This window comes from Lepidochelys olivacea (assembly GCF_965140295.1).
Source record: "Lepidochelys olivacea isolate rLepOli2 genome assembly, chromosome: 1".
NCBI lineage: Eukaryota > Metazoa > Chordata > Testudines > Cheloniidae > Lepidochelys > Lepidochelys olivacea.
Window position 1 is genome coordinate 223,328,749 of NC_140411.1, and position 15,990 is coordinate 223,344,738.

At 43.9% G+C, this 15,990-nt stretch overlaps 1 protein-coding gene across 5 annotated transcripts in view; it reads right to left on the reverse strand.

Annotated features, from left to right (window-relative positions):
• FAR2 (fatty acyl-CoA reductase 2) overlaps positions 1–15,990 on the reverse strand; it is a 217,038-nt gene that overhangs the window by 50,177 nt on the left and 150,871 nt on the right. For all 5 annotated transcript variants that reach the window (XM_084617283.1, XM_084617281.1, XM_084617280.1 and 2 more), the window contains 2 exons: positions 10,251–10,428; positions 8,852–8,896 (listed from right to left, as the gene is read on the reverse strand). In XM_084617283.1, coding sequence (XP_084473409.1) covers positions 8,852–8,896; positions 10,251–10,428 — 223 coding nt within the window. The remainder of the gene's footprint in view (positions 1–8,851; positions 8,897–10,250; positions 10,429–15,990) is intronic.

Here is a 15,990-nt window from a genome sequence, read left to right on the forward strand (position 1 = left end):
TTTCAGTTGATAGTGAAAAGCAATAGGGAGTTAATGAAGCAAAGATTTACATTTACAAGGAGTTTCCAGATATAAGTTGCAGAGGAGGTTTTCATGCTAACAGTGGCAAGGTTGTGTGAAAGAATACAGAACAGACACATACTAGGTGAACCCAAGGTGGGTGGGTAAGTGTGGAGAAGAGAGAAGAGAGAAAGAGAGAGCGAGCGCAACATTTGTGAGCTTGTCCATAGAATCATAGAATATCAGGGTTGGAAGGGACCTCAGGAGGTCATCTAGTCCAACTCCCTGCTCAAAGCAGCACCGATCCCCAATTAAATCATCCCAGCCAGGGCTTTAAGCCTTTAAGCCTGACCTTAAAAACTTCTAAGGAAGGAGATTCCACCACCTCCCTAGGTAACACATTCCAGTGTTTCACCACCCTCCTAATGAAAAAGTTTTTCCTAATATCCAACCTAAATCTCCCCCACTGCAACTGGAGACCATTACTCCTTGTTCTGTCATCTGCTACCACTGAGAACAGGCTAGAGCCATCCTCTTTAGAACCCCCTTTCAGGTAGTTGAAAGCAGCTATCAAATCTCCCCTCATTCTTCTCTTCCGTAGACTAAACATCCCCAGTTCCCTCAGCCTCTCCTCATAAGTCATGTGTTCCAGTCCCCCAATCATTTTTGTTGCCCTCCGCTGGACTCTTTCCAATTTTTCCACATCCTTCTTGTAGTGTGGGGCCCAAAACTGGACACAGTATTCCAGATGAGGCCTCACCAGTGTCGAATAGAGGGGAACGATCACGTCCCTCGATCTGCTGGCGATGCCCCTACTTATACATCCCAAAATGCCATTGGCCTTCTTGGCAACAAGGGCACACTGTTGACTCATATCCAGCTTCTCGTCCACTGTAACCTCTAGGTCCTTTTCTGCAGAACTGCTGCCGAGTCATTCGGTCCCTAGTCTGCAGCGGTGCATTGGATTCTTCCGTCCTAAGTGCAGGACTCTGCACTTGTCCTTGTTGAACTTCATCAGATTTCTTTTGGCCCAATCCTCCAATTTGTCTAGGTCCCTCTGTATCCTATACCTACCCTCCAGCGTATTTACCTCTCCTCCCAGTTTAGTGTCATCTGCAAACTTGCTGAGGGTGCAATCCACACCATCCTCCAGATCATTTATGAAGATATTGAACAAAACCGGCCCCAGGACCGACCCTTGGGGCACTCCACTTGATACCGGCTGCCAACCAGACATGGAGCCATTGATCACTACCCGTTGAGCCCGACAATCTAGCCAGCTTTCTATCCACCTTATAGTCCATTCATCCAGCCCATACTTCTTTAACTTGCTGACAAGAATACTGTGGGAGACCGTGTCAAAAGCTTTGCTAAAGTCAAGGAACAACACGTCCACTGCTTTCCCTTCATCCACAGAGCCAGTTATCTCGTCATAGAAGGCAATTAGATTAGTCAGGCATGACTTGCCCTTGGTGAATCCATGCTTACTGTTCCTGATCACTTTCCTCTCCTCTAAGTGCTTCAGAATTGATTCCTTGAGGACCTGCTCCATGACTTTTCCAGGGACTGAGGTGAGGCTGACTGGCCTGTAGTTCCCAGGATCCTCCTCCTTCCCTTTTTTAAAGATGGGCACTACATTAGCCTTTTTCCAGTCGTCCGGGACTTCCCCGGATCGCCATGAGTTTTCAAAGATAATGGCCAATGGCTCTGCAATCACATCCGCCAACTCCTTTAGCACTCTCGGATGCAGCGCATCCGGCCCCATGGACTTGTGCACGTCCAGCTTTTCTAAATAGTCCCGAACCACTTCTTTCTCCACAGAGGGCTGGTCACCTCCTCCCCATGCTGTGCTGCCCAGTGCAGTAGTCCATGGTGGGATGTAAAAGCTGGCGCGTATGGCAGATATAGCACAAATCCCTGATTAGAAACACAGCAGCCAGGATGGCAGACTGACTCTTGTATTGCAAAGAGAGAGAGAAGAAAAACATAGTAACCACTACATAACAATAGATTCAGCATAAGCATCTACTTAAGAAACTATACCTGCAAATTCACAAAAACAGATTCAAAACTCTACTCAATACAGTCAAGTATATCACATCTGTCCTTCCCCTTGAAAAATGGAATTGACACAAACCTTCAGAAGGTGGACGAACAACCCAAGATCCAGTTACGAGTGAAGTCTTTAAGGTGGCTTGCTTTGTCTTTCTGCATAGCGTCTGCCAACATTTTGAACACTTCTCTGAGGAAGTGATGTGTCTGCAGCAATTTCTGACTCAGATGTTCCCTCAGATAATGCTGGTTGTTCAGCGCACCTGCTTCTTGGTTGCTGCTTCAAGATGGGGCATTGATACTGGAACAATTGGCAGTTCCCCAAATTTTGCTGCTTTTGTCAGCCACAGGGTCACCCCCGAATCTCACACTTGATCAACATGGCAGAACCAAAATATATTGGGTTCCCCTTGTACTATATAAGACAAAGGACCTGTTTGTGCGATAATAGTTGCTGGAAGCCACATACTGGTTCCCCGATAATCATGCGCCAACACTATTAGACCCACTTGTAGCTGACAAGGGGCACCGGTCCCTCTCACCATAGCTTGACTTATTGGACAAATTCTGACTTGTAGGAGTACATTTGGCTTTAATAAGTCCAAGTGTGACCTGAGATTTCTGCCCATAAACAGCATTTCAGGTGTTTGGTTTGTCATGGAACATACTGTATTTCTATATGCTAGCAGGAAGCATGCCAGCTTCTGCTGTAATGACCCCTTCTCATCTGCCATGGATCTCAGGGCTTGCTTAAACTCCTGTACAAACCTTTCAACTAAGCCCTTTGTGGATGGGTGGTGTGGCATTAAGGTGAAATGCCTAATACCATTTTTCTTCATGAGCTGCCGAAACTCTTCTGAGCAATACTGAGGACTGTTGTCACTCACAGCTTGTTCTGGCAGTCCAGTTCTTGCAAATAAACTTCCAAGTTTTTCTATTGTCTGTGCAGCTGTGGTAGTTTTCATGCAAAAAAACTTCTGGCCATTTGGAATGGGCACCCCCCACTACTAGATACATCATTCCCAAAAATGGTCCGGCAAAGTCAATATGCAGACATTGCCAGGGAGCTTATGGCCATTCCCAGGGGCAATGATGCTGGTTTAGGCATGTGTTGTATCTGCTGGGTGTCAAAACATTCCTTAGCAAGCTGCTCTATTTGTTGTTCAATGACTGGCCACCATACAAAACTTTTGGCAAGCGCCTTCTTTTTTACTATCTCTAGGTGACCTACAAGGAGCTCTTCTAAGACTCTTGTGCACAGTTTACTAGGTATAACAACATGAATTCCACAGGACACATCCTTAATGTATGGTAAGCTCACCCCCAATTAGGGCGGTTAGCATATTTTCAGCCCTTCAGAGTGGCTTCATAAGCCTGAGCTCACATGGGATCCCTCCTGGTTTCTTGCTTGGTCAAACTTCAAATCAACGGGGTGATCTCAAACTGAAACAAGCTGACAAATTCAACAGATTCTGTCTCGATTACAGGTCACCCTTCAACTAGAAAGTGCACATGGAAGAGCCTGTCTGCATTTGCATGCGCTTCTGTTCTTTTGAATTCTGTGTCAAAGATGTGACCCGCTAAGAAGAGAGCCCATTGTTGCATATGTGCTGCATTTGCTATAGAAACTCACTTCCTCAGACGAAGGATTGCTACTAGGGGCTGGTGGTCTGTGACAAGGCTGAATTTCCTCCCATATAGATATTGGCTTAATTTCTTCACGCCCAATATCAGATTTTAAGTCTCCTTGTCCATTGTGCCGTTACCTTCTGCCATGGCAAGCAATCTGGAGGCAAAAGCTATGGGGGTCTGTCACTGCCATCTGGCATGGTGTAGGATATAGATGCCTCAATTCCCTATGAGGAAGAATCACATTAACTTGATAGGTAAGGATGGGTTAAAGTGTGTAACTACACTGTCTGATGTGACCAATGGATTTGCTTTGAGAAAAGCTTTTTGACACTCATGTGACCATACCCACTTTTATTTAGTCTGCAGTAAACAGTTCAATGGATGCAATACTGCGGCTATATTTGGTAAGAATTGGCTATAGTAGTTGATAAATCCTAGAAATATCTAAATTATGACACATCCTTTGGTGGTGGAGCTTCCAGGATGGCTTTAATCTTCTCCTGAGATTTGTGCAGGCCTTTTGCACCAATAACATGCCCACAAAAAACTACTGAGTCCTTGAAAATTTCACATTTTATGTAAGTGGCTCATAAGTCATATTCTTCTAGAGATTTAATACCCGTTTCAGGGTTTCCAGATGTTCTTCATCACTTCCACCGGTCACAATAATGTCATCCATATAACACCGTGTTCTCAGAGAACCTTGGAAAACTGGGTCCGTTGCCTATTACCATATAGCAGGAGCTGCCGCAATACTAGACACTAGCTTGTTGTACTGCCACAGACCCTTTTGTGTGTGGATTGTGAGAGATGACTTAGATTATTCCTCAACTTTCATTTGTAAGTAGGTCTATGACAAATCAATATTGTTGAATTGTTGCCCTCCCGCCAGCGTAGCAAAAATGTCTTCAATCCGATGCAGAGGGTATCTGTCAATGTTTAGTACATGGCTTATGGTGACTTTAAAAGCACCACATTTCCTTACTGCTTTTTGCAACTGGAACCCCAGGAATTCCCCCCTCCCCGAGGTCACTTTTTGAGAGCATGCCCCATCTTTCCAGACATTCCAATTCATGCAGATACTGTAAGAGACAGGTTGAGCTTTGTGAAGCTTGGGCTGTGCCTTCTCAATTAGGATTATTTTAGCCTTTGTGTGTTTTAGAGTTCCTATGCCCTCCTTGAATACTCCTGATGCCTGACAAAATACCGCTTCCAGCTGTTGTTCAATTGTTTTAGTGGGTTCTGCTGAAAGTGACTGCAATATCTTTATAGATTTCCAATCCAGAGGAATCTTACGTAACCATTCATGGCCTCACAGGGCTGGGTCCCCCCTTCTCAATCACATGCAAGTCTAATAAACATTGCTTATTGTTATACTCCACATTCGCTTGCATCACTCCACGTGGCACTATCTTTTTTCCCATAGATGTTTTTAGCAACACTGGTGTCTCCCTCAATTTGGTATTTTAAAAAGTTTTCTCATATTTTGAACGTGACCTAACAGATGCTGCAAAGCCTGCATCCAATTTCATTCTCAGTATTTTTCCTGCCACCTGGGGTGTCAACTAGATTGCTGACTTGCCCTTTTTGCTCACACTCTATATATCCGGGCTGGATACTCCACTTTCTCAGTCAGTGTTACTGTTGCTTCTGTGTATAGAGTGTACACTGATACTGCTTTTTCTGGACCCTGATTTGGTCTCTTTCTTATTTCTCTTAGTGCGACAATATGCTTCTGCAATATGCATCTTTAAATTGTCAATCAGAAGGCACGTGGAGCCCTTTTGTACACTAATAACATGTCTGTCTGCTGAGTGTACCAGCTCTTGCTTTGGATCACAGAGAGCGTATGCATTCCTACTTCAGTTTTAGCTCAGCATGCAATTCTATTGCATCCGTTGCTGCAGTTTTCATTGCTACTCCAATTTCTACTGTACATTTAAAGGTAGATTTTCCTCAGTTAAGAGCCTTTTTTGTACGCTTCCATTAAGAACTCCACACACAAATCTGTCTCTCAAGGCCTTGTTAAGACCATCCTTAAAAAGACAGTGTTTTGATAATCTTTTTAACTCTGTCCCAAAGGAGGAAATAGATTCACCTTCAGGTTGATTCCGCTTATGAAACCCAAACCCATGGGCAGCATGTGAACCGCTGGCTGGAGGAGGCTAGTACATAGCCCTGCCCCTTACACCTGAGGCCGGCCCCGCCGCTTCCCCGCCCCCAGAACCCAGAGCCCACCATGGCCGCTGGCCCCCTCCCCAGGCTGGCTAGTGCCTGCAGCCCCCCGCAGTCCCGGAGCGCTGGGAGGGAGAGCGCATGGTGCCGCTCCACACTCCCCAGCCCCGGAACGCCAGGAAGGTGGGCGGCATGGCCCCAGCCCCTGGAGCCCAGTGGCACCACTGAAATGGGGCCCTGGAGGTGGAGTATGGCCGGGACCACAGCTGGCTGTCTGGGGAGGCACAGCCTCCCCCAGCCTCCCCTACCTGCTGCCCATACCCAAACCTTTCAGCCATAATGAGGGGCTTGGGCGCCAAGTGCTCTTGAACAATTTGCATTCTCTTTTTAAAAGTTTTGCTTGCTGGCTTCTCTGGGATGATCTAACTGCACACTGCACTGTATGTTTTTCCGCCCAGCACTCTTAGTAATGGCACGTTTTTCTGAGGGAATCTTGTTTACTTCAAAAGGCTGGGGGACTACACAAAAATGAGGATGTGAGTTAAACAGAAATTAAAGGGTGAAATGCCTGCAAGCTGCATGGAGACTATTTAAAAACACCGTAATAGAGGCTCAAATTAAATGTACACCTCCCATCAAAAACAAAAAAACATTAAGGGAACCAAAAAATATCACCATGACTCAACAGCAGAATGAAAGAGGTGGTTAGAGGCACAAAGGCATCGTTTAAAAATTGGAAGTAAAATCTTTCTGCGGAAAACAGAAAGGAGAACAAATGCTGGCAAGTCACATATAAAAGTGTAATTAAAGCATGCCAAGAAAGAATTTGAAAAACAACTAGATAAAGACACAAAAATGAACAACTATTTTTTTTAAAGTACATCAGAAGCAGGAAGCCTGCCAAACAGTCAGTGGAGCCACTGGACCATCAAAATACTTAAGGAGCACTCAAATAAGACAAGCTGTTGTGGAGAAGCTAAATGAATTATTTGTATCAGTTTTCACTGCAGAGGATGTGGCGGAAATCCCCATGCCTGAGCCCTTTTTTTAGGTGGAAAACCTGAAGAACTTCCCCAGACTGAGGTGTCAGTAGAGGAAATTTTGGAACAAACTGATAATTAAACAGTAATAAATCACCAGACCTGATGGTATTCACCCAAGAGTTCTGAAGGAACTAAATATGAAATTGCAGAACTCCTAACTATAATATGTAATCTAACACTGAAGTCAGCCTCTTTACCAGATGACTAGAGGGTAGCTCATGTAATGCTGATTTTTAAAAAAGGCTCCAGAGGCGATTATAGGCTGGTAAGCCTAACTTCAGTACCGAAGAAATTGGCTGAAACTATAGTAAGTTACAGAATTATCAGACACATAAATGAACATGATTTGTGGGAGATGAGTTAACACAGCTTTTGTAAAGGGAAATTATGCCTCGCCAATCTATTGTGGACAAGGGAGATCCAGTGGATATACTGTACTTTGACTTTCAGAAAGCTTTTGACGAGGTCCCTCACCAAAGTCAATTAAGCAAACTAAGCAGTCATGGAACAAGAGAGAAGGGCCTCTCATGGATCAATAACTGTTTAAAAGATAGGAAACAAAGGTCAGGAATAAATGGTCAGTTTTCACAATGGAGAGAGGTAAATAGCTGGGTCCTCCAAGGAACTGTACTGGGACCTGTGCTGTTCAGCATATTCATAAATGTCTTGGAAAAGGGGGTGAGAAGTGAGACGACAAAATTTGCAGACGATACAAAGTTACTCAATATAGTTAAGTCCAAAGCTCACTGAGAAGAGCTACAAAGGGATCTCACTAAACTGGGTGACGGGACAACAAAAAGGCAGATGAAATTCAATATTGATAAGTGCGAAGTAATGCACACTGGAAAAATAAATTTCAACTACACATACAAAGTGATGGGGTCTAAATTAGCTGTTACCTTTCAAGAAGGAGATATTGGAGTCATTGTGGATAGCTCTCTGAAAACATCTGCTCAGTGTGCAGTGGCAGGCAAAAAAGCTAAAAGAACATTAGGAACCATTAGGAAAGGGATAGATAATAAATCAGAAAATATTATAATGCCACTATATAAATTAATGGTATGCCTGCACCTTGAATACTGCATATAGTTCTGGTTGCCCCATCTCAAAAAAGGTATGTTAGAATTGGAAAAGGTACAGAAGAGGGCAACAAAAATGATTAGGGGTATGGAACGGCTTCTATATGTGGAGAGATTATATGTTACTTCTTTTTTTTTTGATTGGCACCCAGCAAGCAGGGGCTTAGCTTGATTTTTGGCTTATTGTGAAAGTCGGGATGCTTATTTACCATGTGAAAGTCGGCAACTGTGCCTACCATCAGGGGTGTGCCTTTTGCTAGCCCCACGAAAATTGCCCAAATATGGCCAATTTATAAGCCTCTGAAAATCCCAGTTCACACATGCTCAGTAGAGCTTTAGTACAAGCTGGCAGCTAGATTCTCCCAAGATTCTGTCTGCAATGAGCATGCTCCATACCCACACAGATCCTACATGCTGACCAGGATGAGCATTTGGCATCCCCAAAGAGCTTGGCATATGCTCCTTAATAGCTGCTACTGTTGTGCCAGGTACCAGAACTGAAAGCATGGAGACTATGCTCTCAATTCACCTTCTGCTGGTAGGAGGCCAGGATCCTGTGGAAAAACTAGTATGTGATCATGTAATTAAAGACTGTATCATAATGCATATGCACAAGAAGGGGGACAAAGTAAGCTTGTACAGGTAACATTAATTCTTCTATTTCCTAACTTTTCAGTACTTGACTATGCAACCTTAATTTTCTTTTAAGGTAGTTTTTTTGGATGCAGTATAAACAGACAACACTGTCAGGTGCTGTAGGCATATGCCGATAAAGATGTATGGTATGTGTCTGTATTATGAAATGCTATGGAATTATCTGCACACAAGTTTTCAACAAAATAATTTTTTTTAACTAGTAACTATACGTACCGCAATAATAATTCCACTTGGTCCATTGAAGTTGTCAATCCAACCCTGCAAAAAAGGAAAGGTATTTTTTATTATTTCTTTCAACAATGTTTAGCTCATACAGGCTTCAAAAAGTATTACAGTGCTGTGGTATGGATGAAGCCACTTAATCAGACCACTGTTAAAACGGATGCCAATTTAGCTTGGACGACTGCCAGAGAGCAAAGATAGCGCAAAATATTGATTTTAAATAAAGGATACATGGTAAACAGCCAATGTTGTCTGTATTTTACAATATAGTCAAATATAGTCAAATTTTGTTTTAAAGATCACCACATTAGGGTGATAATTTGACTGCATGAACCAGATCTGACTTTCCAAATGCCATGTAATCTTGGTGTTGATGCAATCACCCCTGGTTTATAATGATCAGTGTGGCACACCTGTCTAACGGTCAGATTGGAGGTAATTTATTTGATTTTCAAAGACAGTAAAGAACATCAGGACTCTTGAACAGCACTCTCTTGCAGTAAGGAAAATCACATCTTGTGGGAATGTTAATTATTGTTAATTATGTTAATCATTCCAATAATATTTCGAATGACATTATTATGCTCCACTCTGTCCTTCCAAGATGGATATTTTGGCTCAGATCCTAGGTGATGTCTGAGCTTTGCCTGGTCCCACTCAGGTACGGTAGACTATGTCAACTTTATGACCCAGGTGCAAGCCTAGGACATGTTGCACCTACTAATGCCAGTAGTAAATTTGGCCTAGAATATTTATTTCAATGTAGAAATGTAGCTGCCTTCAATTCCATGTGTGATACTCCTAATATTTGCAACACTCCCCATAAGTGTGCATATGGAGCATCTCAGCTTGGTGAGTTGCTGAATGTCATGTTATGTCATCCAAAAAACCCTCATAAATGGCCCTACCTGGCACACCTAGCAGACTGCCTTAGCATAAAGATCAGGATGGAGAGCCTGACCAGTCCTGTGAGCCCTAGGAGTGTTCCCCCAGCTCAATGCTGAGATATGCTGGCGTGGCAGTGTGTAGAAGCTCTCTGGATATAGGACTTCAGTCTCCAGTATTGCAAGTCCAGCATTTCCCACCAACAGTAAATCCAATTAATTTGTTTTTTATTTTAAATTGCCTTTTTCACCTTGCAAGTGTGAATCTTTCCTGGAGATGTCGAGCAAGTCTTGCAGTTCTGCACCAGACACTGCCTACTCCCATCTCCCACTGCCCTCCCTGGAGACCCTGAAGAACGAGAGTGCACTTCTAAGATGATCAGCAGGCATCTTTGTAACATGGTGTTGACCCTTGGCAGTAAGGCTGGATGTAGAGCAGGAGCCTCAGCTGGATCTGGAGAGCAGATCTGGGAAACGGTTAAAAGAAGGAGTGTAATCAGGCTTACTGGGAAAGGCTCATGCCAGCTGGCTCCTACGATGGATGGCCTGATGATGGCAATGTTGAAGTGCTCTTTCTCTTGCTGGACCAGGTACTCTGCCAAGGCTTTGGTGTATGTATACGTGTTCGGCCAGTCCCCAATCAGTTTGGGTGTGATCTCTTGAATGATAGATTCATCCAGCCACCTAGTGGGACAAAGAAAAGAATTCTGTTGACATAAACCACACAGACAGATGAATGAAATGAGGAAGAAGTTACGCAAATTGGTCAGCATACTCAGCTGTCTATAGTTTCAAGACTCTTACCTGCAGTGGGGAAGTCAGCAACTAGAATACTTTTAGGCAAAAGAAAGAATAACTGGGAGCTTTGTTATTTACTACAATGGAGCCACCTAGTACAGATGTGCTGCACCAGCATAGTTTGCATCCGACAAAGTGGGTATTCACCCACGAAAGCTTATGCTCCAATACGTCTGTTAGTCTATAAGGTGCCACAGGACTCTTTGCTGCTTTTACAGCATTGTTTAGTGATGCATTAGCTAGCACAGTCCCCAGCTACGCATGCAAACTCTTGGTAAAATTCAATTCCACCAAAAGTTTAGCAGCATTATAAAAGTTTAAAATGTCAATTATTTTCTTCAATGATATTGAAATTGCATTTATTATGCAAATATCTGACATTATCACTGTGTTTGCATGCAGGGTCCCTTTCCAAATCTCCCCACCAGCTCCACCACCACAAAAAATAAAAATAAAAAATTCATGTGTTTGGTTCTGCTCTAGCCAAGCACAAAGGTTTGGCTCATTTTTTCTGAGAGGTAGTGTGGCTCAGTGGATAAGCTGAGCCTGCTATTTGAGAGACCTTGGCTGTACCAGAGGTGGCTTTGTAGAACCTCTGTTGTCTTCAATTTCTCCATCCGTTATAGGAGATGAATGATATTTGCTTTCCCCTCTGCCAAAAGATATTTTTATGGAGGTGAATGAATGCAAATGGCTGGCTCAGTAAATGTTGTGTGTTCCCTTCTATTGGCTGGTCCAGATAGGAGACTATTACTAAGACCAGATGAAGGAGTTACTAATCTGGCTCCTGGAGTCGAGGTCATTGCTGTTAAAATGGAGGCCCTGGGTTCAAACTGAGCTCTGGCAAACCAGCAACACTTTGCTCATCTGCCTGTGTTTTGGTTCAGAGAGGAAGGGAGCTGGCTGTGTTTCTGAAGTCTACAGACAGGGCTGGCAATCTAGATAGGGTTCACAGAAGTCTGGTGCATAACTCCATAGAACCAAAAATAAAGTCCAATAACCTTTTATTAAGTTTTGGAGCTTTTTCTTTGTGCTGGACAGTAGAGCTCACTGGGGACATTCCAGTGATGCTCCACCACTTCCTTCTCTCCCCTATCTCTACATAAAATAAGGTCATAAGACTTGATATCTTAAAAATAGGCCACTTGGGGGCAGAAAATGGAAGGGTGCCTGTGCTATATCAGTGGCCTCCAATCTTTTTACACCCAAGATCAGTTTTTGAATCTAAGGGCAACCCAGGATCTACCCTGTCCCTTCCCCTACCCCAAAGCCTGGACCCGCTCACTCCATCCCCCCTTCTCTCTGTCGATCACTCTCCTCTACCCTCATTCACTTTCACCGGGCTGGGGCAGGGGTTTGATGTTCGGGAGGGAGTGCGGGCTCTGGGATGGGGCCAAGGGGTTCACAGTGTGGGAGGGGGCTCTGGGCTGAGCCTGGGGTAGGGGATTGGGGTACAGGACCTCCTGCTGGGCAGCACTTACCTCCGGTGGGTCCCGGTTGGTGGCGGGTGCAGCGAGGCTAAGGCAGGCTCCCTGCCAACCCCGGCCCCACACCACTCCTGCACGCTGCCCCTCTCTGCAAACACTGCCCCCACAGCTCTCCCAGCCAATGGGAACTGCGGGGGCAGTGTTTGCAGGCAGGAGCAGCGCACGGAGGGAGACCCATGCATCCTCCAGGGGCCAGAGGGCTGCGCTGGCCACTTCTGGGAGTGGTGTGGGGCCGTGGTAGGCAGGCCGTTTGCCTTAGCTACAGCCACACTATGCTGGAGATCGTGATTGACTGGGAGATCCTCTAGGATCATCCTGTTGATCATGATCGACTGGTTGGTGACCACTGTGCTGTATCTTGAGAACCACTTCATCAAATGAGCTCAAATTTGCACCACAAATTCTGTCTCTGGACTAGCACAGTGATTTTCAACCAGTTCTGACAGGAGACAGTTAGGAATCTTCTGACAAAATGTTATTTTTTTCTAATTGGAAATAGCAGATTGGTGAAACCCAAAACTGTTTGCAGGAAAGGGTTGGTTTTTATTAATCTTGATTGTGAAAAAAAAGTTTTCAAATGGTCAAAACAAGACTTTTCAACATTTTTGAAACAAAAAGTTTCCTTTTCTGGTTCAAAATGACTTCATTTTGAAAGTATAGTTAATTCATACTAAATAAAGTGAAATTCTATAAAATCAAAACAGAACATTTCAACTGACTCCTGGAAAATTTCAGATCAGATTATTGGTTCATGAAAATTTTCAAGATTTCAACTTTTCATCCTAAATTGGGATGGGAGAAAATGTTGAAACCTCAAAAACTCTTGTGGGATAGGAAACAGTTTCCTGCCCTGTTCCAGTTCTGACCATTTATGTGGATTTCAGCGATGATATAAAATTCAGCTTTAAACAGAAACCCTGCCTACAGTCATAGCTATGGTCAGAATACTGCCTTTGCTTTCCCAGTGTAATTGAGCTACCATGGGAATAAGCCATCGGGGTACCAGGGCCAATTGTAATGCTGATTTACCAGATGGTGCAACTTGTCCATCTAATATATCTAGGGCCCTACCAAATTCACGGCCATGAAAAACACATCACAGACCACGAAATCTGGTCTCCTCCCCCCGTGAAATCTGGTCTTTCATGTGCTTTTACCTTATACTAAACATATTTCACCGGGGAGACCAGCGTTCCTCAAATTGGGGGAGTCTTGACCAAAAAGGGAGTTGCAGGGGGGTCACAAGGTTATTTTAGGGGGGGGGGCGCAGTATTGCCACTCTTACTTCTGTGCTGGGCGACTGCTGGCTAAGGGCCTGGCGCTGCAGGCAGCAGTGCAGAAGTAAGGGTGGCAATACCATACCAGGCCATCCTTACTTCTGCGCTGCTGCTGAAGGTGGCTCTGCCTTCAGAGCTGGGCTCCCAGCCAGCAGCCGCCGCTCTCCGGCTGCCCAGCTCTGGAGACAGCACTGTCACCAGCAGCAGTGCAGAAGTAAGGATAGCAGTACCGCAACCCTCCCTACAAAACCTTGTGACCCCCCCATCTCCTTTTTGGGTCCAATCCCTACAATTACAACACCATGAAATTTCAGATTTAAATACCTGAAATCATGAAATTTATGATTTTTAAAATCCCATGACCGCGAAATTGACCAAAATGGACCGTGAATTTGGTATGGCCCTAAATACATTCAAAGTGCCCAGCTAAAGTGCCCTGTCATAACTCCAGTATCTTGGGTGTGCCTCCATGCCGTTCTGAGCGATAGTTGAGAGGTTTGTGCCACAGACCCTCACAAGTATCCCAACCTCCCAGGTCCTAGGATTAATCAGTGTTCCCATCATGGAAGCACCGAGCCGACAATTCAACAAGGCCTTATGCTGCCCTACATTTTCTGTGACCTACATTTGTGGTTTTGAAAGGCTAATTCATATAGTAACTGCTTTTGCTCACTGCTGTTGGTGCCTTACGAAATCAAAGAAAAATGCTCTGGTTAGCTGCCCACTGTCCCCCACTCCACCAAACAGACAGGTCATTTTCCCCTGAGAAAAAGTGACTTTCTGTATTAAGATTTTACACTTACCACAAATAAGATGGTCCCTTATGTAAATTAGAACTGACCTCCTTTTACATTTCCTATTATATTATAATCAGGGACAGTGTGCACCCTGCTTTGGTCCACACTTTATAGACTGTGTGGTGCTCCTTACCTCAGTGCACCCTCCAAAGCGGATTTCCCTCAGATTTAGATTAAGGCAAATCTTGCCTGATGTAGCAGATTATACGTTTCCTCTATTGGCCTGATGGTATTTAGTAGTGTGACTTTTGGTTTCCACAGATCAATCTTAAAGTTTCAGTTGCAGTTAAAGAAGCATCATATTTGAAATCAGGGAGATAGGAGGAGGACGAATGGAAAAAGAAACAGCTTGGAGCCTGACCAAGAATTCTAGCTGAGTAAATAATCATAAATACAAATTAAATCTGTCATCGAGAGGACCATTAAAGGATCTGTTATTTAGCTATGATTGTAGGGTCATGCCTTTTAATAGCTTTGTAAAAATTCTACTTTCCTATTTGGTCTAAGAAGCTTCTTTACACATTAGCCCTAAAAATCCCCATTACACATCATAACCGCCAATTTCCTACAACTGTAGAAGAGTATATCTGAATGACCTTGTCATAAATATAAAGGGAAGGGTAAACCCCTTTAAAATCCCTCCTGGCCAGAGGAAAAATCCTCTCACCTGATAAGGGTTAAGAAGCTAAAGGTAACCTCGCTGGCACCTGACCAAAATGACCAATGAGGAGACAAGATACTTTCAAAAGCTGGGAGGAGGGAGAGAAACAAGGGGTCTGTGTCTGCCTATATGCTGCTTTTGCCGGGGATAGACCAGGAATGGAGTCTTAGAACTTGAGTAAGTAATCTAGCTAGGTATGTGTTAGATTATGATTTCTTTAAATGGCTGAGAAAAGAACTGTGCTGAATAGAATGACTATTCCTGTCTATGTGTCTTTTTTGTATCTTAAGGTTTTGCCTAGAGGGATTCTCTATGTTTTGAATCTAATTACCCTGTAAGGTATCTACCATCCTGATTTTACAGAGGTGATTCCTTTACTTCTATTAAAAGTCTTCTTGTAAGAAAACTGAATGCTTTTTTTTCATTGTTTTTTTCATTTTTTTTTCATTGTTTTCAGATCCAAGGGTTTGGGTCTGTGGTCACCTATGCAAATTGGTGAGGATTTTTACCAGTCCTTTCCCAGGAAGTGGGGTGCAAGGGTTGGGAGGATTTTGGGGGGAAAGACGTGTCCAAACTACATTTCCCAGTAAACCCAGTTAGAGTTTGGTGGTGGCAGTGGAGATCCAGGGACAAAGGATAAAATTAATTTATACCTTGGGGAAGTTTTAACCTAAGCTGGTGAAAGTAAGCTTAGGAGGTTTTCATGCAGGTCCCACATCTGTACCCTAGAGTTCAGAGTGGGGGAGGAACCTTGACAGACCTGTTCCAGTTTCTGCTGGCATTGGCTACTATGAACCTGAACAGCAGGTGAACAGCCAGGATTATAATGTATTGACAGCCTCAGACATATGAAACAAGAAAAATATCGATGCTTGTTCAGCTGAATGCTTTAAAATCAGTTTTCAAATAGACAGTTGATGTAGATATGAAGGGATGCTTTCACAGCTGGCTGGCCCAAAGTATAACTTGCTATTTCTTTCTCCTTTTTGCTGACAAAATCCATGTAACTATTTGGAACTATATGGGGTGGAGGAAGGGATTAAGGGGAAAACTGTGCAACCTGGAGCCAGTGGTAGAGGCATATTGTCAGAAATCCCTGCTGGTTTCAGAGGCTCATTGTGTCCTTTGCTCAAGTCTTTTTTCTGAGTCAGCACTTGCTGGTGACAGAAAAATGAACTCTGCAAGCTGGCAAACCCCTTTTTGTAAGTGGGGAAGGTGGGAGATTC